We start from the raw sequence: 26083 nt of genomic DNA on the forward strand, positions 1-26083 counted from the left end.
CTTACAGGCAAAAACAACTTTCGCAGAACACAAAACAGCTCTTGTACACCAGAGCTCAAAACAATACAAGAGGGAATTTTAGATCTTCCTAAACTGTCATTTAGAAACAATCCATCATCCTTTATTAAAGCTGTCAAGAGGGGGATGAGTTACCTCGAGGGACTCACGCTTTATGTGTAAATTGTGATGAGAACATGTTTACTGCTGTGCTACCTGCACGTGATACCATAGCTTCCTGTTTTCCAAACAATCAGAATTATAAAAAGAAGGAGAGATCTGCACAATTGGAATGAACTTGCTCTGAACTTTCCACCAGCTGTGCAAAGTGAGTGTGTCCATGCACACACAGGGCAGGTATGTGAGCAGGGAGAAGAGGATAGAAACATAGGGGTGAGAGGATGGGGAATGACTTGTGCTCCATAGCTTCCCACAGTACGTTGTGACTAGACCCTAAGCGGTGAATTTTACTCTGTGGTTTTGCAGAATATATTTTTGCCATTTTAGTTGAGCTATCCCAGGTTCAGATTCAGGTGTCCCTACAGGCTGCTGCTGCCTTGTTCCCTCTGCCCAGGGGATTTTCAAAAGGAAGGAGTGTGGTGCAGACACAGAAGCTAAACTTCCTGATTTTTTACCTGCATATTTAAATACTTGTGGAAGTACTTAAGACCAGTATTTCCTATGACCTGAAGTTCAACAGGCCTGAGACCAGATTTTAGCAACTCAGGTTTTTCACTTACTCTGGCCCTTGTCATTGTATCCTGACCAAGCAGGAGTATCATTTGAGCATAGTTTGTCTAAATTGAGATCAAACACAACACTCTTTTTCTGCCCGTACAGCATCGCATTCAGAGAATGCACCACCACCCCCTTTCCCCCCCCTCCATGGTATACCTTGAGAGCTGCTAAGCTCAGAATCTCTTGGAAGATCAGTATTGTTATAGCAGAATAGTTACAGATAAGGACACTTGAGACAACCAAACAACCAAAGCTAGTAAAAACTTGGAATTTCTTCCCAACTAAACAAGGATGAAAAGCTAGGAGGAAAAAAAAAAAAAATCAATTATCTGCATGAAAATGAAAGTTCTTGAAGATTCAGGTTCAGAAATATTTCATTTCAACATCAGCCTTTGTCTTTGGGACTACAGCCGTTTCCTGGGGACTACTCTAACTCAGTCCCTGTTCCACTTTACAGGCTAGACTGGAGAGACCACGTTTTCAATGATGCACAATCAGTTCAAATGGAAAGAAAACAAACAAGCACCAAAGGCAATGAAGACAAGGATAAACCCTCTCTCTCCATGAGCAGAGAACGAGGCCTGCTAGTTACAGTTTCTGTGAGCAGCCTTGTAGAATTCAGCCTTTCAGAACACGTATCAGATCTGGCCCCACATGATTGCTTTTCCTAAGTTGTTGATAAGAAATAAACATTTCTGTAATAAAATGAATTCTGCCATGTGCAATTTCAGTTTTGCATTAGTAAATTTTACACTCAAGAAATGATGGAAAATTATCAACAGACCTTGCATACTGGCATTATCAATTTATCCCTATTCCCCATGTAACCATTTTTTTCAAATGCCTTCCCAGGTAATAGCACTTCTTGTAATATTCAGAGATAGACTGGAATAACATTAAAAAGCAGTGCTTATGTGAAATGGGGCATGCCTAGGAAGCCTCTTGATAAGCAATGCACACGAATGCCTGGACCCCTCCCATTTCTGAGTCGATACTGCCCATTTCCACAGGACTTTTGCTTTCACATATACTGGCTTTTTTTCCTGACCTCTGAAGACAGTGCACTGTCTCAAACTGCAGCTGATTTTACATTTGCAATACTGTAAATGTGTGAGCAAGTGATTTGCTTCCATCCATCTTGGTAGCTCAATGTCAAGTAATTGCATTCAAACTCCTACTTGCAAATCAGAAACAAGCCTAGGATCTCTCCTGTTGGATCTTCTCCATATGGAATATGGTTCACATCTGTGTTCAATCAAACCAGTTGCTACATGTCACAATGCCCTCATTCACAGGTAGCTTAAAGAACATTTAGCTGGTAATAAAACAATCTGGACTCTAGAGAAGGATAGCTCTTCAGATGTGTGGTACTGTAAGTGTTCCTGTAAAGTATGTGTATCACAAACACACTTGCATAAAAAGACACCACATAAAAGGCATGCATATGCCATACACATTCAGTGCCGCGACTTTTCCTTGATAAGTAGATGTGGCCCTTCTCTATGTGAGTGTCCAAGGGCAACATGTATAGAGAAACTCTTTGTAAGCTGATTGATGGTATATTCCTGTTCTCATACAGATGGATTTCATTTGCTATTTCCCCCTCATTCCCTTTTTAATTCAAGTATTTTAAAGTCTATGCCATGGTCAATGATAATTTCAATGGTGTGTGATGTGGACTGTGCTCCTGCAAAAACTTTCATGCCAGCTTCTCCTTCTTCTCAGTTTCTCCCTTTCTGTCTTTCAGTCACTGCAATAACAGGCTGCATTTCTTCCCCTCCTTTCCAGGTAAGAGCAAGTAAAGAAAATAAGGGAATATGCACAGTTATTTTCAGTATCTTCAGAACTAAGCTCTGGCATTACTAAAAAAAGTTTTCTTTCCGTTCACGAATACACAGTACAACATAGGAATACTGATGTCTTAGGGAGTTGTGATTACAGAGACAGGATGGGCCTGTGGTACAGTTCAGATCAATACCACAGCAAGCTTTGAAAATCAGGTTTGTCTCCTTGCGTTTCAGAGGTCAGAGGGGCCCTGATATCAGGGAGGTGTTCTCCAAGTCTCCTGTGCTGCTCAAAAGAGAAAAAGCTGCTTTGTTTGGAAGAAGAGATGATTTGCACTTCCAATATTCAATTAAATACTCAACAATCAGAGGAGGAGATAGCCAGGTTCAACATAGGTGGACAGCAGGGCATTTATCACAGCTCTCTGAGTAGCCAGCAGCAATTGTGAGTCCATGAACACTCAAAAGATGTAACACTGGACTGAGATGAGGGTGTTCAGAGGGTGGCTACCATGGCCACTTCTGAATATGCTTGAAATAAAACAACAAAACTTAGATCCAAGCGTTTCCTCTATCTTGTAGATGAATCACACAGCGGTTCCAGGGAGAGTTCTCTCAAAGGATTATTTGATCACTTAGCACTAATAAAATAAATGCCTACAGGGTTCAGCTGAATTGCATGGTATTTTACAAGCTTGCATATAATGGCTTATGTATTCTTGCATCAGTAAGCTGTTTTCCTTCAGGAAACAATGTTGACTGTGAGTGATGCAAGGAAAGGCCTTAGTCTAACTCCCAGCAGAGTGTGCATTACTCTGGGCTACAAAGAACATCTGGCTGAAGACTTGCATGGTCATTCAGAAGGGTTCTTTGCAGTGCTTTAGCTCTCTGACAAGCTAATGTTTCCTGCAGTAAATACTGCCTTCTTCAAGCTGCTACTTTTTTAGTGAGAGGTTAAGCACTCATCAAAATTACCTCCCACCAGCTATACTCCAGTGCCTTGTAAGTTCCAAATCCTACAACATCTGCCTGCATTTATTGGGCAAGAAAACTCATAAAATGTTGCATGGCTGTCAGCTGTGGAGGTATTTCAAGACTATCTGACCTGTTAAAGGAGAAGAAAAACTCAACCCATATGTACTTTGCAGCATATTGCTCAACTGTTTGCCGTTAGGCATAACGAACCCTTCCCCAAAAACAGTCTTGTATTTCTGTCTGGAGGGGCTCAGACAGTATAGGGAAGAGCACGCTATATTAACCTAGATGAAAAGCATGATTCTACAACGTTACAGCACTTGACATCAGCAGTGTCTATTAAAGGACATTGCTCCCAGAAGCGTATGAACACCTCCTGCAGATAATAATTGCCGATAATACCTGCCGATACGCAACCCACTTAAAATATGTCCGTTTGTCTCCCACTACAATCCCATTCAGTCCTGCTAGCCTGACCAGGTGTTTGAGGGCACTTTCAATGGTGATATAAAACACATTTTGCAGTACAGTTTTTCTGAGTCAAAGCTCTTCCCCAGCTGCCTGCTTCTGGGAGTACTCAACCCACAGAGCCTCAGAGCTTTAACAAGTGATGACCGGAGCAGTTTTAAGGGCCTAGCTTTTACCATCCTTTTGAGCCTGGTCATCTGTATAGCTCAATCCAGCTCAACAATGGTGTTGAAAGTGTTGGGATGGTTTATATTTACTCTCAGGATTTGAACCATGGTAAAGCAATTAAATTTTATTATATTTTGAGAAAGTGTTCCTTTTAACCACTCCTATCAAATGAAGCTCCAGCTATAGAGGGAAATCACACTGGACTGTCTTCAAAAAAAAATCACAAGGAAATGTTTTGGACCAAAAGGTGAACATCCTTATAACAATGCAGACTGCTTCTGTACAATTCCTTGTTGAAAAAACACTAGCAAAACTGAATTTATTTGTGTGACTCCGTGGACTCCAATGATTAATGATTTCTCCAGCTGCAATTTCATCCTGGACACAATCTCCACTGACAGATAACATGATATGATAAAGGAAAGCTGGATTTGCCACCTCCTGTGCTGTTTAGTGGCTATGACATTCCAGTTCCCAGGTCAGCATTAAAATCTAACTAGCCCTATAACATCTGCTGTCATGCAACTGGGGATAAAAATCTGGTTGTGAGCACAGCCACATATTTAGCAAGGTGAATCTCTAAATACCAATGGAAAAGAAAAGAGCGAGCTGGGCAGTTTGTCTCCACTCTTTGACCCATCACTTAGAATCGTGGTAACTCTCTAGCTCTAGAGCCTGGCATTTGCCCCAAGGCTTTTCCAGCCCCTCTGTGCACCGCTTCAGTACTGCAGTGCCCCCGGGAAAAAAACCACAACAGTGGCCAATAGCAGATGCTCAGAGAAAAGTGTAAGAAACAGGATAAAAGCAGAGTGATCTTTGCCCTGGTATTGCCTTGTCAGCTTCAATTAATCTGCCAGTTACAAACTTTCTAAGCCAAGTTTATATCCTCTCCTTTAATTAACTGTCAATGGACAGATAGTGCAGGTATTCTCATAGTTCTAGAGGTCACAGTATTGTAGTGCAGAAGTTTCAGTGTTTAAACCCTGCCAATATAAATAGAAAGTACATCCAAATTACATATAAAAAAAGCCCACGCAAGAGTGTTATCCAATGCCAGCGCAGCAGTTAAGAAACTCCTGAGTTGCACAGCCTGTGCTAACTGAAGCAGGGTCAGATCTTATTTGTCCACAAACATCACCACAGTCTTTGACCATATGACTGCATTCTATTTTTTCCACCAGAGCATTACCTCACACAGTGCCTGGAAATGAGATGCAATAGAAAGTAGTGCCAATACTGCACCAGCACCATGAACGTGATGTGTCCTAACTTTCAAGTGCTTGGCTATGCAGGTATGATGTTTCTTGACGTAGATTTTTTTACATGTAATTTTACACTAGCTCTTCTATTGCCTTCTAGATATTTTCAAGAAAAAAATATTAGGTATATCAAATCAATTATTCAGTGAAGCTTCTATAACATTTTAGCATATTCTATGCCAACTGCACTATAAGATGAATAATCAAGGCCAAGTTCATAATTTCCCAAGCTGTTACCATCCTATGCTTTTTTTTTTTTACATCCTACAAAAGTGATGAAAATAAAATCCACAAACAGAAGTCTCTGTGACATCCAAACATCTCTGTGTCTGTTTTCTATGTTGATTTTGCTCATTAACCCATGTTTTGAGTATCCTATCTGACCTCCACAGATGTTCCCAAGATAGTCAAGCGGTAGGTTAGGGAAACGTCACTCCTTTCTTCCCTGTTGGCTCACACTTCCTCATCATACCACACACAAACTGTATTTTCTTTATAGTCCCTTCACTACCGCCTTCCCCCCGCCCCTTGCTTCTCTCTCATTCGTAACTGTCATGCCCGCTTCCATCTCCCTGATGCCATCCTCTGCCAGCCTGATGAGAGTCAGTCAAAGAAAACTCTCAATCTTCCTCCCACGCTGCTCTTCACACTGAGGAAAGAGTTTCTCCTAAATATTTGCCAAACTCATGTTTCAAAATACTAATTTTCTGCAATTCCTCCAAAACTTCTGCCACAGGGTAGGAGGCCAAGATGCTCAAGTTACTGCTTCTAATGCAGACTAGTATTATTACTCTTCCTTTACACATTTTGTAACTCTTTATCTACCCTAATCCATGAGCAAGGTTCACAGTTGCAGTCATGATGTAAAAACAGCATCACCACCACCACCGGACAGCACTCATACATTTGTTTCAGTGTGAACACCCAGACAGCCAGCTAGACTTTATGGATATCAAGTCTGATCTTTTGTAGAGGACAACCACGGCATTTTTTCCAACACTTTCTGCAGTGAACCAATGACTTGTCTTACACTCAAACATATTCTTCTAAAACTACCTGTAGTAGTTCTTAAGCACAGAGATTTGGACAGACACTCTGAAATGTAGGAAACAAAACTAGAAGAATGAAGCCTCAGGAAGTGCAAGCCAGCTCTTCACAGCAGGCAGCTGCGTGTGGGCAGAGCCCTCCTCCACACATCCTTCTAGTGAAACCTCCTCTTGAGCACCTCAGCAGACACGAGATACCTCCAAAGTAAATGCTCTGTCTCAGAGAAGATTCCTGGTTTTGGCTCTATCACCATCATCTCTACAGTTAGTATCATTTTGCCATTACTTCTGAGTTTCCATGTGTGCTATTCAGCTATGAGAACCTGTCCCCACACACAAGCTTTAAGCCTTACCACAAAACCTGGTGTTCCTCAGGGATAAAGACATTGACAATAACGCCTGATAGCCCAGACAGAGCAGAATTATCAGCCCATTTCTCTCTTGCAAACACACATTTGCTCCCCTAGTTTCAGGACCATCCACACTCCAGTGTCTACTCCTTCCAATAGCGCATCCTCTTCCCAGTCCCTCCTTGTTTAATAATGACCAAGGTATGAGTTCTGAACGGAACCTCAAAAAAGCAATAAATGGGAAAAGTTAGAGCAGGGCTTTCTCCTTGGGTAGCAGTAGCACAGATGCTTTCAGCTTACAGTGCATCACTGTTAACAACTTTGCCTCTCCCCTTGACTTCCCTCTCCTGCAAGACAGCTCATTTTAGAACAAAGTAAATGTAGCATGGTCAGCCCCTGGTGTTTAAAAATCTTTGAAAGGGAGACTGTGCTGTTATTCTGAGGAACCTTGTATTTACACTGTAAGAAGTGAGGTCTGACCCCTCCTGAAGAGAGGCCTCTCCCTGCTGAACTCACCACGGAGTGGAGCATGGCTTTACTGCCACAGTTTTAGACTGCAACTAATGCAAACCAGCTGTGAAGCAGAAGCTTTTGAAAGAGACTACTCATTTTCTACTGAGGTTTTAATTTTATGAATCTAAGGCATCTGAGTGACACTTTGCTGAGAACATGCTCTTGCTCTCCTTCATCTTATGGGACTTCAGATGGATTCACTATCTGTATGCCAAAGCGTGATCCACATTTCTCAATTGTAGATTGAAATTTCCCCTTCTCACACATTTCATCACTAAGTACTTAAAGAATCAAGCTTGAAATTAAACATGCCACTTCCTTTGCAAAATTCATGCATGCAGAGCTAACTATTCATGCCAAATAGATATTTATGGGCTCATATTAAATATGTAACACACAAACTGGCACACATTCACAAGAAATTCAGGCATCTCTTGGAAAAAAATTGTCTAGATTATCCAGATATTAACAAGAGCCAAAATGTTTCCAGCATAAGAAAACATTTCAACTGATTAAATATTCAGGTTTTACTTGGTCTCAGGCCAGGAGAACAATTCATAAGCAATTCATTCCACAAACATAAGCAACAAACATAATTAGTCCATTTCAAATCAGCATTGCACAAAAGAAATGCTGCTTTCTATTCATTCATTATTTGACAGCTGATCAGAATGGACTCTACAAAGAAAACAAATGCTCAGCAGTAGCAAAGAATTTCACTGCGTAGGTCTTTGGCCCCAAATTTATGTCTGTACTGAACTCAATACTGCTTTGCAATTCTTTGGCAAAGGAAAGTTACCCCAGTTACATAACTGAATTTTCCTTTGTAATGTAAAAAGTATTTTGTGGGTAGCTGGATTTGGGTATTAAAAAAAAAAAAAGTGGTCAAATCTTTTCCTGCCCAACGACAGTATCCACAGTGGTCTTTGGCCACAGTTTTAACTGTTGTGCAACTTCACAGTTTCATACCAGCTGTCATTTTAGCAATAATAACTGAAGAGCAAGGCATTGTCTAGAAATTAATGACAAGCTGAGAAGAGATGGCCTGATGCGCAATAAAGGGGTAACACATGCCCATGCGACCACAGGAAATGCTCTATAAGCTGGCTGCTATTGCTCTCTCTGCATAGCTGATGGTTTTCTGTTAGCTAATGTGCTGGCACAGTTTTCTCTTTGTGTTTTACATAGCTTATTAAATGATAAGTTTCTTATATTCCAAAGATTTCTCCCCCACCCTTGGCAACAACAAGCAGTTTTCTCAATTGCCATTAAGACAGTAAGCTCTTTGGGGCAGAAGTTGAATACAATCTTTGTATCTTATGTTCAACTTCTATTACTGAATAATAATTTTACCAAAAGTCTGAGCAAATCACTGAACTACTAAATCGTCAGAAAATGTAAAACTTCGAAAAATGTGTGCTAAAAAGCACAATATACTTCTAATATCTAGCCTAGGGTGTTGTTTGGGGATTTGGTGCTGTAATTGTACACTTACATGAGGATTGATTAAGAAATGGCATAGACCTTGAAGCAACATTTGTTTACCAGCATTACAAATTTATCACTTTAAAAACACAAACGTAACCTAAGCTGTTGCCTCCTCTTCAGATTCATGACTCTAAAAATGAGTGGCATCCCCAGATTGGTCACATGCGTATTTCAAATATCTTCGCTTCATTATGAAACAAATTAATTTTCTAAATACAATAATTACATGAAACAACACTGTATATAGCACAGGTTAAAAAAAGAGAAAAAAGTCACTCCTTCGGAGAAAATAAGTAAATAGCAGATTTCAGTTTATTTGAATGTTACTCAAAGTCTGATGATATACTATCATATCTACTGTTAGATGGCAATTAAAATAATTATTTCAATCTATAGTACCTTTGTGACATAATTTCATGTCATTTTTATGAGCTATGGAACTTGTCAATCTCATCTTTTGTATTCATATATGTGTATGACATACTGCATTAGCTATTTGGCTTATAAACCCTTCCACATTTAATTTATTTTCATGCTAGGGAAGCATGAAAATAGATTACCCCTTCTGGCTGGCTGTAAAATAGGTGGTTTTTTTCTTTTACATTCTTAATGACCAAAAGAATGTTCTGTCCTCATTCTTGCTTTTTAGCAGATTCTGTTCTCGCTCAAGAACCAGGATACAGTTGATAATTGAAATTAAAGATGAAAAGCTGAATGCTACCCCATTACACCTGCATCATCTGTGTTTGTAATGAAAACGAACAGATTTAAGAGAGAGCACAATTTAGCTTCAGAAGTACCATGTTAGTAACAACAGCCATCAGGGAGGTGAGGCTGCAACCCGACACATGTATCCCAGCCAGAGTTAGTGCTGGTACCAAACATGAGAGCAAACAAACCAGCGCCAACTACGTTGGCACTTATGGAAGGAGAACATTTGTCCTAGAGCCCTGTGAGACAAAGTATTTGTCACCCAAAAGGTCATTTATTCGTTGGTGATTGGCATAACACACCAATGATGGGTGCCTATTTGCTGGCTGGACCATGTAACTCTTAACGAGGGGACAGTGAGGAGGAACCGCATAGGCTGCACAATCCACTCAAGATTCACAGTCTGACCACCCATGCCCGCCTGCAGATGACTTCACTACATTGCTCTGGGAGCTGGTTCTCAATGGAGGCAAACAATACCAAAGTTACTTCACTTATGTACTTGAGCTATTACCATCTTAAAATACTTGCAGAACTTAAGAAAGGAATTTTTTCCTCACACTTTAAAATACAAAACCGAGCAGCACATACTCCTGGAGATACCTTTCCTTGCTGATCTCCTGCAAGTCACCCTCTTAAAGATCTCTCTTTCAACATGATGCAATAAATGTTTTGTCCTTGAAGTGGGGGTTAAGAGCTTGACTCTTAAAGTCCCCCTGAAAATTGATTTTATAAAAATACGTAAATAAAAAATTGCCCTTTTCAGCTGGTTTAGCTCATCACCCAGAGTCCCTGCCTGGGTCAGCCACAGGGTGACCAAAAGGAGTGATGTGAACTTAGCATAAGTCTCAATAGTCCTGGTGCTGGGCAGCAGGGAGAGTTGCTTGCTCGCATTAGGGAGAAGGAGCAATCACCTCCCCACCCCCAAGTGCTGTGGCATGGGAAAGCACTGAGCACACATTCCTCAGTGGCACTCAGCACAGGAAGGCTCCTGGCTTCTCACTCAAACCTTTCACTAGTACTCCGCAAGGTAAATAAACTGTACGGTCAGGGAGCTTCAGATTGTTCCTCTCCTGAGCAAGGAGAAGGGTGGAAATGTTTGTTTACAACAGGAAGACACATTTACTCCTGCTCCCTTTGCCTTGGAGTAAGCACCTGCCACTTGCAGAAACTGTTTTCCTCTGTTTTCTTTTGCATTAAATGCTTAGAGAGCTGGCTAAAATGATCTTCCTGGCATAAAAATCTGAGAAGAACTGATTTCACCTAATACCACAGCATCACCCTAGGGAACATTATCTGAAAGCACTTTAGGCACATTCATGCTCATACACATATGCATGAATCTCCTCCCAGCCTGTTTTGGTACAACACATGGTTGCGTCACTATTGTTTGCAAGTGTAATATTTTCAAGTGCTGATGCACAAAATCTGCTTGTCTAAACCTCTTGATTGAACAAAGGGGCCATCTTAAAAACTGCACTCCCAAGTAAGTTAAGAGTTTGCCCTCTCAAACAGCTCAGATTCTTCTAAGCTAACACAAAGCACATGTGGAAGCTGTGTTCTGGGGCAACAAAAAACAACAGAAACCTAGACAGGAACACACCGATCTTCCAAGGCAGCAAAAGAAAACACCAGTACTTTGTCAATAGTGGTGTTACAGTCATCGGTATCCAATCATACAGCAGTTAGTCAGAAGGCACAATGGCTGCTACTGCTTTGGGAGAGCACAGACCTGGTGCTTCAGCCTATCGGCGAAGCTGTGACACTCCAGCACCTACAACTGCTGGTAACCGCAAGCCACAGTTTTACCAAAAAGAGAGGACTTCCACTGCTGATAGCGTAACACAATCTCAAGACAAGATTGGTATGTTCAAGGAGCAAAATAGAAGCCAAAAACTGAACTCCTGTTAGGAGTAGGACAGATAAAGCTTGTAGAAGTCAAGATGACAACCCCTGCCCCCACCAATAGGTTACTTTTTTTTTTAAATTTTTTTGTGACACATTCAACCCAGCTGTCTCCAGCATGTCCCATGAGGGATTCAAGCCACAAAACCCACCTTAATGTTAGAGATATGTGCTCTGACAAAACTAGCACGTGAAGTCTCAGGAGAGGGTCACCTCTCAGTCCTCAGCTTTCTTAAATAATTTCTAGAATAAAATGGGTTTTACCTTGTTTCCCAGTTTTCATAACTGTTTAGGATTTTATTTACTCTCAGAATTAAAATCGAAGTAGATGTGTCTGTCCACCTTTCACATTCAGAGTTGAGAAGAATTGAGAGGATTGACAGAAGACAGTTGTGCAAGGGGGTAGCTAAGTGTAATGACACAAAAGGGCATTTTACTTGGAGGTTTTAAAAAAGACCCCCAACAATCTCAAAAAAGCAAAGTGAGAGACTTGATCTCTTTCCCCTTCCATGCCTTCTACTAGAACTTGGGAAAGCCATGCAATTCCTCTTTGGTTTCCCAACTCTTGGAAAATATCTGAGGGAAGGACAAAGCCAAGGCAGAGTTTTATCCTAGTGTGCATTCGCCTTCCCTCCAGCAAAATCACTCCCCTTGGAGTGACTTTTTTCCTCCAGTGAAACAGCCTCTCAGAGAGCTCATGTACATGTCGTACAGACGGACTAGCACTGCTGCTGTGAGAGCTGCTGCAGTTGTACCTCAGCTGCTTGCAAATTAGCGAGTCTGGATACATATAGCTACAGCAGCAAAGGGTGCGGCATGTTTAGCCTGCGTGGCTGATAGGCTCCTTGACTCTTCCCATTCACCAGCACCTAAATTGGGCAATTTTAAACTGCTTGAGGTATGTTCATTTGTGCTACTGTCACATCTTTGACAGTAATGAAGATATTTGCTAAGAAACAGCAAGAATATTTGCATTTTGATCTCTTAGAAATGTTTTTTTTACCACTTGGCACAGTTCATGCACTCATGGCAATTCATGCTTAATGCAAGGCACTTTGAAACGCAGGTGTGCTGAGGTTTAGCAGAACACAAAATCTAATTTTTACTTTTTACTAGTCAAGTTCAATACAAACACCAAAGTGGACTCAGAATATGAAGCCTACAGGTGAGGAATGAAAATGCACTCCCAGGGGACTCAAGGTAAAAGCACAAGGATGGAGTGACATTTTAAGGACATAATCTATTTCTCAGAATATACTCATTATTCTTCTTGTATGTAAAATGATTGATAAAGCTGAAATGATTACACTATGGTTCCTCTCATCTGCTATTGTTGCATTAGAATTTATGATCATTCTTTGCAGGATTGCCTGGACAGGTGTTTTTAAATCCAGATTACACAGAGTACATCCAAATTTTAGTACTCCTCCAATTCATGCTTAATGACTCAGCAAGTCCCAGGAAAATAAAAAAATAAAAATCAACATAATTCACAAAGATCAGGAACAGTACACACTGGAGGAAAAAGCACATGCTATGCCAGCCAAATAATGAAAACTCACCATATGCAGTTCAGGTTTCTGACCAACAGCACCAAAATGCTCAAAGAAATCAAAAACCATGCTAGAAATGGACTAAAGGGAATCACAAATGAAATTCCAGCATTCTCTTGGCAATTCAGTTTTAAACCCTTTCATGACTTTCTTGGAGTTGGCAAGTCAACATTCAATCTCCTGAGAGCTGGTGTTTCATACAGCTTATCAAACAGAATGACCAGAAAGGAATTTGTAAGTTTTATTTTTAGAAATCAAAGTGTATTTTGGCATTCCTGGTTGTACAACAAAACAAAGTGTTATAAAGCTACAAGCACAAGGCACTGTCTTTGAAGCCTTAAGGGAATCCAAGTGATAATCAATTATTATTCTGACAACAATAAAAGTTATTCTAAACTTACTAAATCTTAGCTCAGTAACCTTGAGGAAAAAACAGCTGCTTTCAGCTCTGCTCTTCTGAACCTTACCTCAGTAGTATGTAGGTAATTAATGGTGTTGGTACCTTGGGAGTTAAAAGAGGCAGACCTATCTTAGCAGGTATTAGTTATGTCTGAACTGTAAAAAAAAATAATTTTGAGGATCAAGGTATCAGCTTTTTAAAAAAAAAAAATAGTGGAGAGAATATACAGCAGCTTAACCACAGAGCAGTTTGTTCAGGACAGCATAAAGCAGAAGCATAACACTAACATTACTGTTTGCATGAAGTGTAAATCCACCTTTGTTTTGCTTCCACTCAGAATCTAGGAATTCACACCAACACAGCAATCCCAGGTATTCAGTCACAAAATTAATTAAAAAAAAGATGACACAGTTTCTGCAGAAAGGCAAAGCTTATATTGATCATCTGTGAAGTTTTGCTAGGGTATACTACTGCTAAATCCAGTACCTCGGCCAGAAATTAATTCCTTGATGAGCAAAACAGGTCTATGAAGACTTACCTCCTTCCCTACCCTGACTGCCTATACCTAAGCTTTTCACTGTAATTGCAAAAGAAGAACTGGTCTGATATGGGGGTATATAGGATTCTGACTTCTCATTGCATCAAGCTGTACTCACCATGCATCTGGTATGTGTACGGTGCTTGTCCGGCAGTTGGGGTACTGAAGCTGGATCCATAGCTAAGAAACCCACTCTGCCCTGGGGAATGGCTCAGGCTGTCTTCTGTTTTGATGCCTTTGGGGCATACAGTAGGAACCAAGAGCAGAACATGAGTGTTTGTCATATAAAGGTGTAAAAAAGCAAGTTTAGGAATTAACAATTTTTCAGCTAGATTTTAACCTAATAAACTCTTTTTCTCCTACACTTTCTTACATATTTTTTTAATTATGTGCATTACCCAAACAGGTAAGCTCTTAAATAATAGTCAAGTAAATTCATCACAAATAATATTTGAGTCAGCTACATCCTGTATCCACACCTGAATGAACTTCTGCTAAGATGGGGAAACAACCATGAATAATAGTGTTTTCAAAAACAATTTCTGACTAGTTTTGTTTTAGAATTAAACAAACTCATTGACTCATGAACTTTCTCAACGGTTATCAGATGCAAGCAATGATTAACAAAGCAATAGGACCTTCAGCGAAATAACCTCAAGACTTCTGTTCTCAACAGAGTTATCTTTTACTTGCATTATATTTTCAGCTTTGGTAGCAAAATATTTATTGGCAAGTCATACAGGAGGGTTCTCATCTATTCAGTTAGATATACAGTTCAGGAACAATAGGTAAGACCTGAAGCCACAAAAATCTTCTCATTACTGAAATCAGGCAATTAAACTGACAATTTACAGGGGAACAGCAATAACTGAATTAAACATTGCAAGATGAAACCTTTGCTGGTAGTGAAAGGGGTTGATATTTTATTCTGAGATGCTGCCGAGACTGTACAGCTGTATTATTAAAATAAACAGCTGAAAGGTGCATCTTATTATGAACCCTTTGGGCATGATTCTTCCCTCCTTTTTGCATGCCTATTTGCACAAAACAAAAAATGGCCATTGGACACACCCTGAATGCTGGGACTAAACAAAGACCCTGTTGATGTTCTGGCCTTGGATTTATACACTTCCCAGGCTGTTGTCATCTTTTAGCACTTGTAAGCAAACTTGCCAAAAGACAAGTTGAATTCATGTGCCTTTCACCAAACATGTTTTCTACCTTAATGACTCTTAAAAGTAACAAGTCTGCGTTTGCTCAGGTTGGGAGTAAGTTCTCCCAGATAATGTTTTCTCTAATAAAAATCACTTCTTTTAGCTTTAGGTCAGAATAGCTGCAATGCAATTTGAGTAAAAGTTAGCAACAAGATGACAATGCTGCATTGTGAAATGCGGGAATTTTATTTGGACAGTGAACAAACATGTGTTGGTGCAAGCGTCCGGCTCCATTACTGCTGGGGAAGCGAAGGGATTTATGAGTGTGCGCAGAGAAGCCGCTTGTCAATTACATCAGCACTCCGCATGCGAGCATTCAACCTACCCCAGCTACAATTAATCTTCAGCCAATGGGCCTTTTTGGAAGTATAAAAATTGTTGTCAGACAGCGAAATAACTTAGCACCAAATTAATTTCCACACAATGTTCTGTTTTGTCTAGAAACTGGCCGAGTTTTATTTTTGTGCCTAAAACCAATACTGTTTCATTGTTCTTGGTTGTCAGCCAGGTGGAGTTTTTCATATGCTGTGTTGAGTATCTTAGAGAGGGTGTATGGGCTGGGGGAGGGAAATCGCTGCTCAAGGATGCTAAGAGGTCATCCGCAGGATTTATAAGCAGCATATGGGCCTGACACATGTATGCCCTAAAGACTCTAGGCAGTAGCAAATGGCTCTACTTTCACCTGCTCTAACAGGACAACTGTTCATAGTTTGCCTTGGAAATCAGCCAGCTGATGCAAACACACAAGTAGCTCCAGGAAAGGGTCTCAAAACATTCCTCTCATCATCCTGGTAGAGCTTCAGCTCTGCCAAGCCCACTTCCCTGGCTTTCCAGACCATTGCATTGAACTTCCCTTCAATAAAAGCCTTGTCAATGAGTGTATAGAAGCTTCTTGTTGGGAAGGGATACTGTATTTGCCAAGCAAATGAAGGTGTTTAAAAGCACAAGAGAAAACAGGAGCGGAAAAAGAACTATGAAGCCATTTGAATGCTGCAAGACTCAGCGCTCACAGGATCAGCTTGGAATAAGGAGCCCAAAGCTTTCTGTTAAAAGAGCTGTACCTAAGCAAGAGCAGTATCTCTATCGTCTTTAGGAGTAGAAAGAACCTCCCAGCTCCCTCAAGAGCTCAATATTTCCATGCAGAGCTTGAAGACACTCTTAACTGTTAGTTTACCAGGCATTCCCCTGTCAGAAGTGCTGGTTTAATTAGTCCCCTGCCTGAATCCCCCAGCTGCTCCTGCCCAGCACTGTCTCCCCACAGCTGCTGGCGAGGCTGTGCAGAAAACCAGAGAAACAAAGCTGATGGGTTAGAAATGTTTACTGCACCTACAGCTAACAACTGTCCATTTAAATATGAACCATATTCTGAAACCAAAGTACTCTGTATCATTTCACCCATGCCTTATTCTCTCTGCCTCGGTTCTTCCATAACAATATACAAAAAGTTTTTCTTAAAGTAGCTTGTATCATTGAAACTCCAAGAAGAATCAAGGAAGGCAAAGTGTAGTTTACCTAAATATCATACTTACTGCAAGAGACTTTGTCTTGGCAGTGAGTCATGGGAACACTCACCAGCTACTACTCTTAAGTGGCACATCCTACTGAACCCGAGTTTCTCATGCTGTCTCATATCCTACTATTGACTGTCTCCAAACTTGCCTAGTTTTTAAGATCATAACCCAGGACATCAAGAGCTGATAGATAGTTCAAAGTAATCCTAATATTTTTAACAAAGTCAGTTTTTCCTCTAAGCCTAAGAAGAGAACATTGTCAAGACAGAAATGACCTTTCATTCTAAAGCTTAAGACTTCAAATATATTCTTCTAGGAGCAAGAGGAAGATATCCTCAAAGGTAACATGATGTCGAAGTACTCACTGTAGGAGGGTATGCCATAGGGCTGCCCCGGAGGAGGATAGGCAGTGTATGCAGCAGCCTGCTGGATTCCCGCACTGTACTGAGCCTGTCCGTACGTTGCCATTGTTGGGAAAGATGAGACTGTCACTATATGGGGATAATGTCTATTCAGAACAAGAAAACAGAAGGTCTAAGGCAATAGTTACTGTACATGATTTTCTAGAGCACATGTAGAACACTTCTAGACATTTTGATAAAATAATATCCAAAGTATGATGGTGAATATTTTGGGAATTCAGAATTGACAAGACTGGGGCAAAAGTTTGTTTCAGTATACGGCTCCTGACATGAGCTATTTAGGCTTTAAGCTGCCTAAATGCATGGGGACTTGAAGACTGTGCAAAACATGTGCAAGTTAAAAAATAAAATAAAAATCAATACTCTGATTTTTCATGTTTCATTTTGAGTTTGCTAAACAACCGAGTGTCAAGAGAAACCTCTGACATTTCAACATATTCCTCTGTGGTCACTCATAAACACAACAATACTCAAACTGATACTGTTTGGATTCCCAGGGGTACAACAGTACAGTACCTCAAACCTTCTTTCACTCCATATCTAACAAGATTAAGAACCGGTTACTTCACTGGGCCAGAAACATGCAAAGAAACAGGTGGGTGGGCTTAAGGCAAATGCATTTTAAGGTGACAGAAGTCTGCACAAAATGGCTGTTCAGCAAAACGCGGTTTTTAAATTACAGCACTTGGCACGAGCACTCACTTTGTGGAGTACAGATGGAGAGGACACTGTGGAGCTGCTTTGCTGCTGCCTGGAAAACAAAATTAAAGGGTCTTAGATTTTCATCATGTTCTGTTCTATGGCCAAGCTGATACCACTGTTTTTACCACTGCTGGTTTGAGAAGAATATACAGGAATTAGAAGACTTTGTTTTTAGTGAATCTCCACAAACTGAAGTAGGTAAGAAAGTTATTCTCCACTTAACAACAAATACAGATTCAGTTTTTAACTGAGGGTAATACTGATTGATTGAGCTACCAGTTTCTTCTTCTCATGGGATTGATATTAATCATGAAGCTGGGCTTTGGTGGGATGACTCATATGCTAAAGGGTATAAAAGCAGCTATTATGATTACTGAAGTGATTTAAGCTCACTGCACTTTTTACTCTTTTGCTTTTTTTGGTACTCTCCTAGACCTTGACTGACTTTCTGTCATGTTCATTAAAATATATCAAATCAAAATAAATACCAAAAATACAACATTGTATATCTCCTTACTCTTGAATTTTTTGAGTTAACTATAACCTACCTTATTGACCTGCCAGCAATCAAAATATTAAACCAGTAGAAAATGTTTCACACAGGTTATACGTGCAGGATGCCTTCCAACATACCAAACAGTTGTGTCCTGCAACACTACCAAAGAAAAATGTGCCACCACCTTTTTTAGAGATAAATTTAGGTTTAATTAATTAAAATTTTTAAAAAAACTATATTAAAACCTGCAAGTTGCCTACAAGTTGTATTGAAAACATCATACCTAAATGCCACCATGAGTATTAAGCAGGTTGCCTCCATAACGCCATCCAAATTTTGCTTTTCAGTTCCTGGCTGGAGCTGTTAGATGTTATTACAGCACTATAAATGCGAAAACACCCTCACAATCATCAATAATGACATTAGGCACAACAGATTCAGCATCTCTATCTGCTGGCTGCATCAATGAACGCACCAGACTAATTGCACACAGCTTCTCAACATAGGGAGAACATCAAGCATCATGTTGTCTGCTGATGGCAGCACCACCATCATTGACATAGGCTGCTGGCATCTATAGCATAATTTGTTACATGGGATAGGAATTATCACCTAATGACATGCACAAGATGATCTCTCAACTGCAGGTGCACATGCTCAGTGGAAAGGGAGATTCCTGCAGTGCCCCCGAGGCCCGCACATTGCTACCGCCAGGCAGAAAACATCTGCAGTGCTGTCCCATGCATCGACAGGGATGTACCCACAACACTGTAAATGGATTATCTTCAGTACGAAGTTGTCCAAAACAGCACCACTTCATTTGTTCAACCATTTGTAAGTTGGTGAATTAAACATTTAAAGCATATTTTATTTGATGAAATACACAATACATATAAAGTCTAAATACATGCAAGTAGACCTATGGGTTTGAGTAACTTGTTATGCCATAAACCTGGAGAAATGTCCAAAAAGATCTGACATGCTCACATATGAAATATTCGTTCCTCCTGATTTAACTCTCTTTTGAAATTGTTCTTTCCTACACAACCCATTTTCACAACATTTTATATGGCTTTATCATCATTTTACATTTTAATATGGACATTACGCTAAACTATTTTTAAAAATGCAGCCATTTAATCTGATACCTTTTTAAACTAAATTTCATTTAAAAATGCATTTTTAACTTTATTCACTTGTTTATGGAAAAACCCCAATGGAGGTGCATGAGTTCTAACCAAAAATATTAATTACTAGGTATTATTCTTTTTTTAGAAAGTTAATTCATATAATGTCTACTATATCTAATAATAATACAAAAATATTAATTAAATTATTTTTAGGATGTTTATTTGCATGTTTACTGTATATAATAATGCTGAAATTCTAAATTTCCTAGAAAACATAATACTGAGCTTAATAAGACTGAGCTGAATTTCCTAGGAAACAATAATTTGTTTAAAAGATGGAAACATCTAAACTGCACACTTTCTTCAAAGAGGAGGCCCTTTTTTCACAAACTCGAAAATCTTGAGACATAACTTTATTCAGAATAAAAAAAATTCGAGTAATATACATGTACTCCTTCTTCTCTTCTCCGGGATAATTGCAGTTGTTTAGAAGAACTACACGTTAGGTTAGAATAGATTAAAAACGTGAAAATAAAGACGTCTGTACTTAGGTGCTTACTGAACTCTTCTGAATCTAAAAGCAAACAGCCTTTTTTCGGTAATGTTCCCAGCTGAGCGCCTGCAAGCTGACTGCGACCACTTTCTTGCCCCATACTTACCTTTAAGAGCCTCCCAACTGTTTCACGTGCAGTATCAGAGCAGTGTTACTACAGCATCATTGCTTTAGGGAAGGTGGCTCTGGTAACAAAGGCACTGACAACTGGGAGGAACAGGTTTCAGAGTGAGCTGGCCACGACTGCATCGACACTGCTGCTTATCATCATCATCATCATCGTTATTATTAAAAGGAAAAGCCCAGCTTGGGTACATCTATCTGTGCAGCAACAGACCCCAAGAATCATCTGTCCCCAAGCCTATGTGCCAGCTTCTAATGTCTTTCCTAGCACCATGCTGGACATCTGTTCCACCCCCTTCGTCTCCTCTTTGCATATGAAGAAGAAAAAGAACAAACTCGCCCAAATACAGCCCCTGTGATCAAACACACTTTCATCACCCACTCTCCGCTCTTCCTCCTCCCAAGTGCCTTCCTGTGGCATATCCCTTTCACTGCACCCTCCTCCACAACAAATTCAAGCCTCGTGCCCTTTCTGATCCCACCTCTCCTAAGTTGTCCCCCAGCTCTGCCAGAGCTCTCCTTCTGGCTGAGTACACCCCCAAAACACCACAGAAGGGCAAATATCACAGATACAAGCCCTTGTGTCCTCTTCCAGGGTCCCCTGCAGACACTATGTGCTCTGAGCACTGACCTGTTTGCAAAGGACAGCTCAGGCAGGAGGAGAGCATACCAGGGGAGGGACCGTGCAACCTATACAGCCCTAATCGCTAACAGAGTCACCCTAACTACTGACAGAAACAAAACCATAAGGACTCCTTCTCCACGCTTTTACAACCCAGAAACACCTTGGAAAAGTAAAACCCACCCCAACAACCCTGCCTTAGTTCCTCTTCCTATAAAATGTGGGCAACAGTAACCTCTTTCCCAAGCAACAGGCAGAGAGGTTTAGTTTAAAAAAAAAATAAAATAAATTGACAAAGGATACTGTTATAGAAATGTCCTTACTCACTTACACACACAGATACAGAAAAAAAGATTCGTTTTAAATCCAAAGCTGGGCTTACCTGACTCACCTTCAAACTCACTATGAAAAATTTACTTTGACTTACCTGAAAGAAAACAGTTTAAAAAATTAGATTTTTAGATTGTGAAAACAAAAACTATACCATTTCTGTCACACTGTTCCTCATTAACAAACAGAATTGCATTGAAGAAATATACCTTTTTTAGTTTTCATTCGTTTAATTCATGCCTTTTACATTTGAAAAACAGCAGAACAGACAGTTTGAGCATAAACTTAATTTCTTTTCTATTTGAAAAATATTACATCTTCAATTTTTTATTTTTTAAAGAGGTACATACAGAGTAAATACGTTTGCCAAGAATGCCAAGTGGGGATTTACTGCATGTGAATATGCAATACTCTACCATCATTGCCAAAAAAGGCAAGTTAAACCTACATGTGTTTCTACGCAAAAGTGTAGGACCACAGGCAAAATGTGCATTTGAAAATTATATTGACGTAATTGCATATATCATGATAAGCACCCATGAAAATAGCAGACCAGACATCTACACGAACATCCATATAAGTATTGCAACTAGACTTGCTAAAATTAAAACTATGTGTAATACAGAGCATATATTTGTGTGCATTTATTGCATTAAAAACTCTGGCAGTCTGAGACTTGACAAACACACAAGTATTTTTGGGTTCTTCAAATTAACAAGAAGTACTTTCAAGGAAAAGAGCATAATCTTGGTAGCACAGGTGATCATTCTGTAGAAAAATAACCATAATATTACTATAAGAAACTTATCAAAATGAGCTGTCACTAGCAAACTGGTGTCCAACAGTACAAGTGCTATGTTGGCTCTTATTTATATCGCATAATAACAAATAGTTCCTGCACCAAAAAGTTTATATATCGATGTATTTAAAAATAATTTCTAGCTCTAATCTTTTCTGCAAAACACATACATTTAAAAGGATGCTTCCTTTAGATTGTTATCCCTTCAACTGCTCTAGTAAATAGGCAGTCATGATGTACATGATTTAATCACGCAATTTCTAATGCGTTAGTAAACATGCAAGCAAAACACCTCCTTGGCTTCCAAGAGTCTATAAATGAAGGGTTAAACATACTGCTAAAATATAATAGCCAGTGCCTTTTGCTAACTCCCCTCCAAAAGGAAGGCTGACAGATCCTGACCGCAGCAAACAATAGCTGGGATTGTACTAGCAAGAACTAGTTCAGCTGCATCACTTGCCAATAATTTTTTTAGCAGATTTAACATTCTTCTGTTTCCTTCATTTGAACAGTATGATGGGGGGGAAGGAGGAGGAGAAGAACAGATAAATTTCCATCAGAGCCTCAACCACTGAAAGAATTTGTCCTTGGTACTTGCCAAATGTGAAACTTCAGACCAGAGGCCAGCAGGGCTGTTTGGAGATCATAGCAATGATCTCAGAGCAATGCACATTGGGGCACGGGGCTGCTTTGGCAAAACGTTTTCTGGATGCGCGATATGTTGTTGGACCTGGGAGCCCCCACGCTCCCTAACCCAACAGCAGCAGCACCACAGTCACGGAACCACAGGGATCACGTTCATGCCACCACTGGGGCTCTAGTGGGGTCCAAACAAAAACTACCAGCTCTACACAAAATATATTTTATACCTGCAATTACTCCAGTGGAGCAAACATACACACGCACACGTGTGTATGTATGCACCTACTATACACAGATATAAATCTACATATAAAATATTTCAATTCCATTTGCATCCAAACCATTGCTGAACTAAAGGATTCGGCCACAACTGGAGCGTCTACAGAAAAATACTCAAAAATCTCAGTAGCTCACTATACTGCAGAACTAATTTTCAGAAGCAGAGGCCTTGCATGTGGCCAGTTCCTTTTGGTTACACACACACACACATATATATACGCATTATGTTAAAGCCAGTAAAGAGTAAGCAAAAGAAGCAGCCTACCTTCTATGTCATCTGGAGCCGTGGCATAAATGTTGGAAAGGTTAAGCTTCAGTCTGTCAGGGCACTCTCTATTTACAGTCAGGCTGGGTGGTATCACTAGATCTAGCATTTCCTTATACCTGAAGGAAAACAAAGGAAAAATATAATTTATTCATTAATTATGCATGCTTACTAATGATTTCATTTTTTCCCTAAGAGTATAAATATTAAAGCCGATTACCTAAACCCAGGCTTCATATAAATTCCACATAATAATGTTCACTAAAGTTTTCATCAAAGGGAAATGCTGAATTAAAATGAAGTACTTGCTCCCTTGGAGATTACACCCATCTGATTAATGCTTTCCCTTTCCTCCTGGATTTTGCCATACGAAAACTAAATTTCCTCATCTCTTATATTCCATCACAGTGAGAACGTACACACCAGTGTCCAGTGAGGCTCCAGAACAGACTATTAAGGGCTGAAAATGAAGTTGAGGGCAGTTAGCAGCATGATCTAGTCTTACAAGATAATAAGGTTAGTATTAGTGATAGGATCAGTTTTCCAGGGGACACCTAACCAGCCACCTAGCTACAATGTCCTGACCATTAGGTGGCAGTGATACAAGGACAGTCCCTTTGACATAAGTAACCTCATCTGATTTAACTGAAAATTTGAAATGAACAATATATACGACTTGAGTCTCCAAAGAAAAATGTAATTGTGTGCGCTCACAACCTATACTATAATGAAAGCTTACAAACCCTGTGTTACACAAACAGTTCAGAGAAGAGAATGACTGAATCATTATTTCAGACGCTATGCACAACATGAATATGTCTGTTCATCTTAATACCACCATTTTCAACATATGTGTCTAACTCCAGCTATACACCTTTTCAGAAGTGGGCTCCGAAGACACTTGCTTGAAATAGAGCTGCTTGCTTCCCTTGGAAGTGTTGGATGTTTTGGATGGGTACAAAACATGGCATGAAGTGCACAGATTTGCCTAACTATGTTTGCAAGTTAGCATAAAGACAACAGGGTGAGTACAGTAAGGAAACTGTGTTTTACGTTAGATATCTGCACAACGGTGTTTATGCAAGGCAGGTTTCGTGGACACCTTTACCCCTGTAATGTTCTGCCCTTGCTTCCTGTGCAACCAATGCCTGCAGCTGGAACTGTGAAGAACCCACTGGCCAGAGAAAATGTGAAGCTAAATTTGTCAATTAATTGTATTTATTTTTTTAAAATCCACACAATGCCATGGAAACCTATTTGACTTTTCTAAGACTACACCAATATATTTTCCAGCTTTTGGTTCAGGTCCAGAATAAACAATGAAAAGAGGAGGACTCAAAGGTGCTATGTCCTTCATTGCTTTCTGCAGCCACATAGAGTACGTCCTCACTTCAGACTCCAGAAGCTACTGGGGGGAATTAGGGCTGTTAGGGAAAAGCGTAACTGTGTTCTTGGACAAAGCAGGGCCTGGGCAAAAGCAGATGGGAGAGAGGGCATATGGTGGCGAGTGGATCCAAGGCACCTGGCTGCAACCTGCACGGGCTCCCCTTTCTGCTCAGCACTGAACATGCTAGCTGCAAAGGTGGCTGGCACACCCCTGCTGTCGGGCTGGGACCTATCAGAGCTGGACTATAAAGGCAGCAGATGGCATGGCAGCAACAGGCCGGTAGCAATCCATAGCACACCTAAAACATTATGAAGTTAAAGACAACAGCACTTAAACCTGACACTGGGCTTCTGCAATACTAACCTAGGCACTTCTGTGAGAAGCAAAGAGGTTTGTTTTGATTTTCTGTTTAAATACCACTGTATGAGTTTACCAGCTTTGAGAAACAGAGAACAATGAAACACATACTTTGTATCTGAACCTCTCCAACCACTTTTACAAAGCCCTTACAAAGAGGGTAAGTAGTGTAATGAACAGGCACAAAACAGATGAAGTATTTTACCTGTAACTGAACAGCAAAGACCAAAGCTGAGTTTATTTTCATTTTCCCCACCTAACAGCTGGAAAGGCACTCTGCCCAAGCAGAAAAAGCATCCATCCTCTGTGAATTTGCAGAACTGCCAAAAATGAAGCAGAATAACCATGTACAACGTCCGCAGCCCCAGTTGTCCTTTCTCCAAATGGGATCTGGGCTCCTCTTGTCTGCCTCCCCTGGAAATCCGTATGGGCACATGCATTTTCCCCGCCAATATAGCCGCAAGTCTAGAGGCTGGTAAAGGCTTCCTGATTATGCGCCACAAAGGAGACCTTAAGTCAGCAGTAAATGACCAACGGGGTAGAAATACAGCACTCTGAATCCAAAACTTGTGAGATCCATGCTCCCTAGCTGCTGTGTGTTACAGATTTGCTAAGGAAACAAGACTAGCATAAAAATCAGTGTCGCTTTGCAACTGGAGGATCTTTGCTGTTAGTGGGCCTCAAAGGGCTCCACCTTCAGATGTGTCCCTGTAAGACAAGCACAACCCTTGCCTCCCCCTCTCTGCCTTAGACACAGACGCTAACTAACAGACACTAAAGCACAGCAAGACAGAAGTAAAAATGCAGGCGCACAGGGGCCACCAAATGTGCCCACAACCAGTGTCCGTGGTACCAACTGCATGGAAATGCAACTAGGTACCAGATTTGTGCAAGGATAAAAAATAGTCCCTAGCTGCACAAATTCCTCCGTAAGTGACTCAGTCTAATGGCAGAGCCAAAACAGCAATCTAGGACTCCTTCTCATTGGGGAGGAATAAGGTCTCTCCTACAAGCAACTATGGATCCTAAGGCTCTCTTAAAAGCAGCAGGCTGGGCAGAGTCTCTTTTCCCAAAGGAATTACTTTATTCAAACCCACTGGCACCAAATTAAATTTTGTTTGCATGGCTGAGAAGGCAGGGTTCAGTTTTATACCAGGTTTTCCTTTCCACTGTAAGCAATGTCCAATTTTTTTCCCCTTATTTCCTTAATGCTATACCTGAATTGAGGAAAAGCACTGCTGTCCCAGATCCTGTCAAGTTGGGGATGTTCTACATTGTTTCTCAGATAACACATGCCCTTCAGCATAATCCAAAACCCCATCACTCATGACACTGCCCAGACTGTTGCCAAGTGAATG

The 26083-nt window shown here is 40.4% G+C and overlaps 1 protein-coding gene across 1 annotated transcript in view; it reads right to left on the reverse strand.

Moving 5' to 3' along the window:
* The window catches only part of EYA2 (EYA transcriptional coactivator and phosphatase 2), a 60218-nt gene extending 37128 nt beyond the window's left edge, over nt 1-23090 (reverse strand). Inside the window, exons 1-4 of the mRNA XM_059827105.1 lie at nt 22982-23090; nt 17743-17791; nt 16984-17126; nt 14012-14128 (exon numbers count right to left, since the gene is read on the reverse strand). Coding sequence (XP_059683088.1) covers nt 14012-14128; nt 16984-17126; nt 17743-17791; nt 22982-23090 — 418 coding nt within the window. The remainder of the gene's footprint in view (nt 1-14011; nt 14129-16983; nt 17127-17742; nt 17792-22981) is intronic.
* Nucleotides 23091-26083: the final 2993 nt, after the last annotated feature.

This window comes from Gavia stellata, chromosome 20 (assembly GCF_030936135.1).
Source record: "Gavia stellata isolate bGavSte3 chromosome 20, bGavSte3.hap2, whole genome shotgun sequence".
Taxonomy (NCBI): Eukaryota; Metazoa; Chordata; class Aves; order Gaviiformes; family Gaviidae; genus Gavia; species Gavia stellata.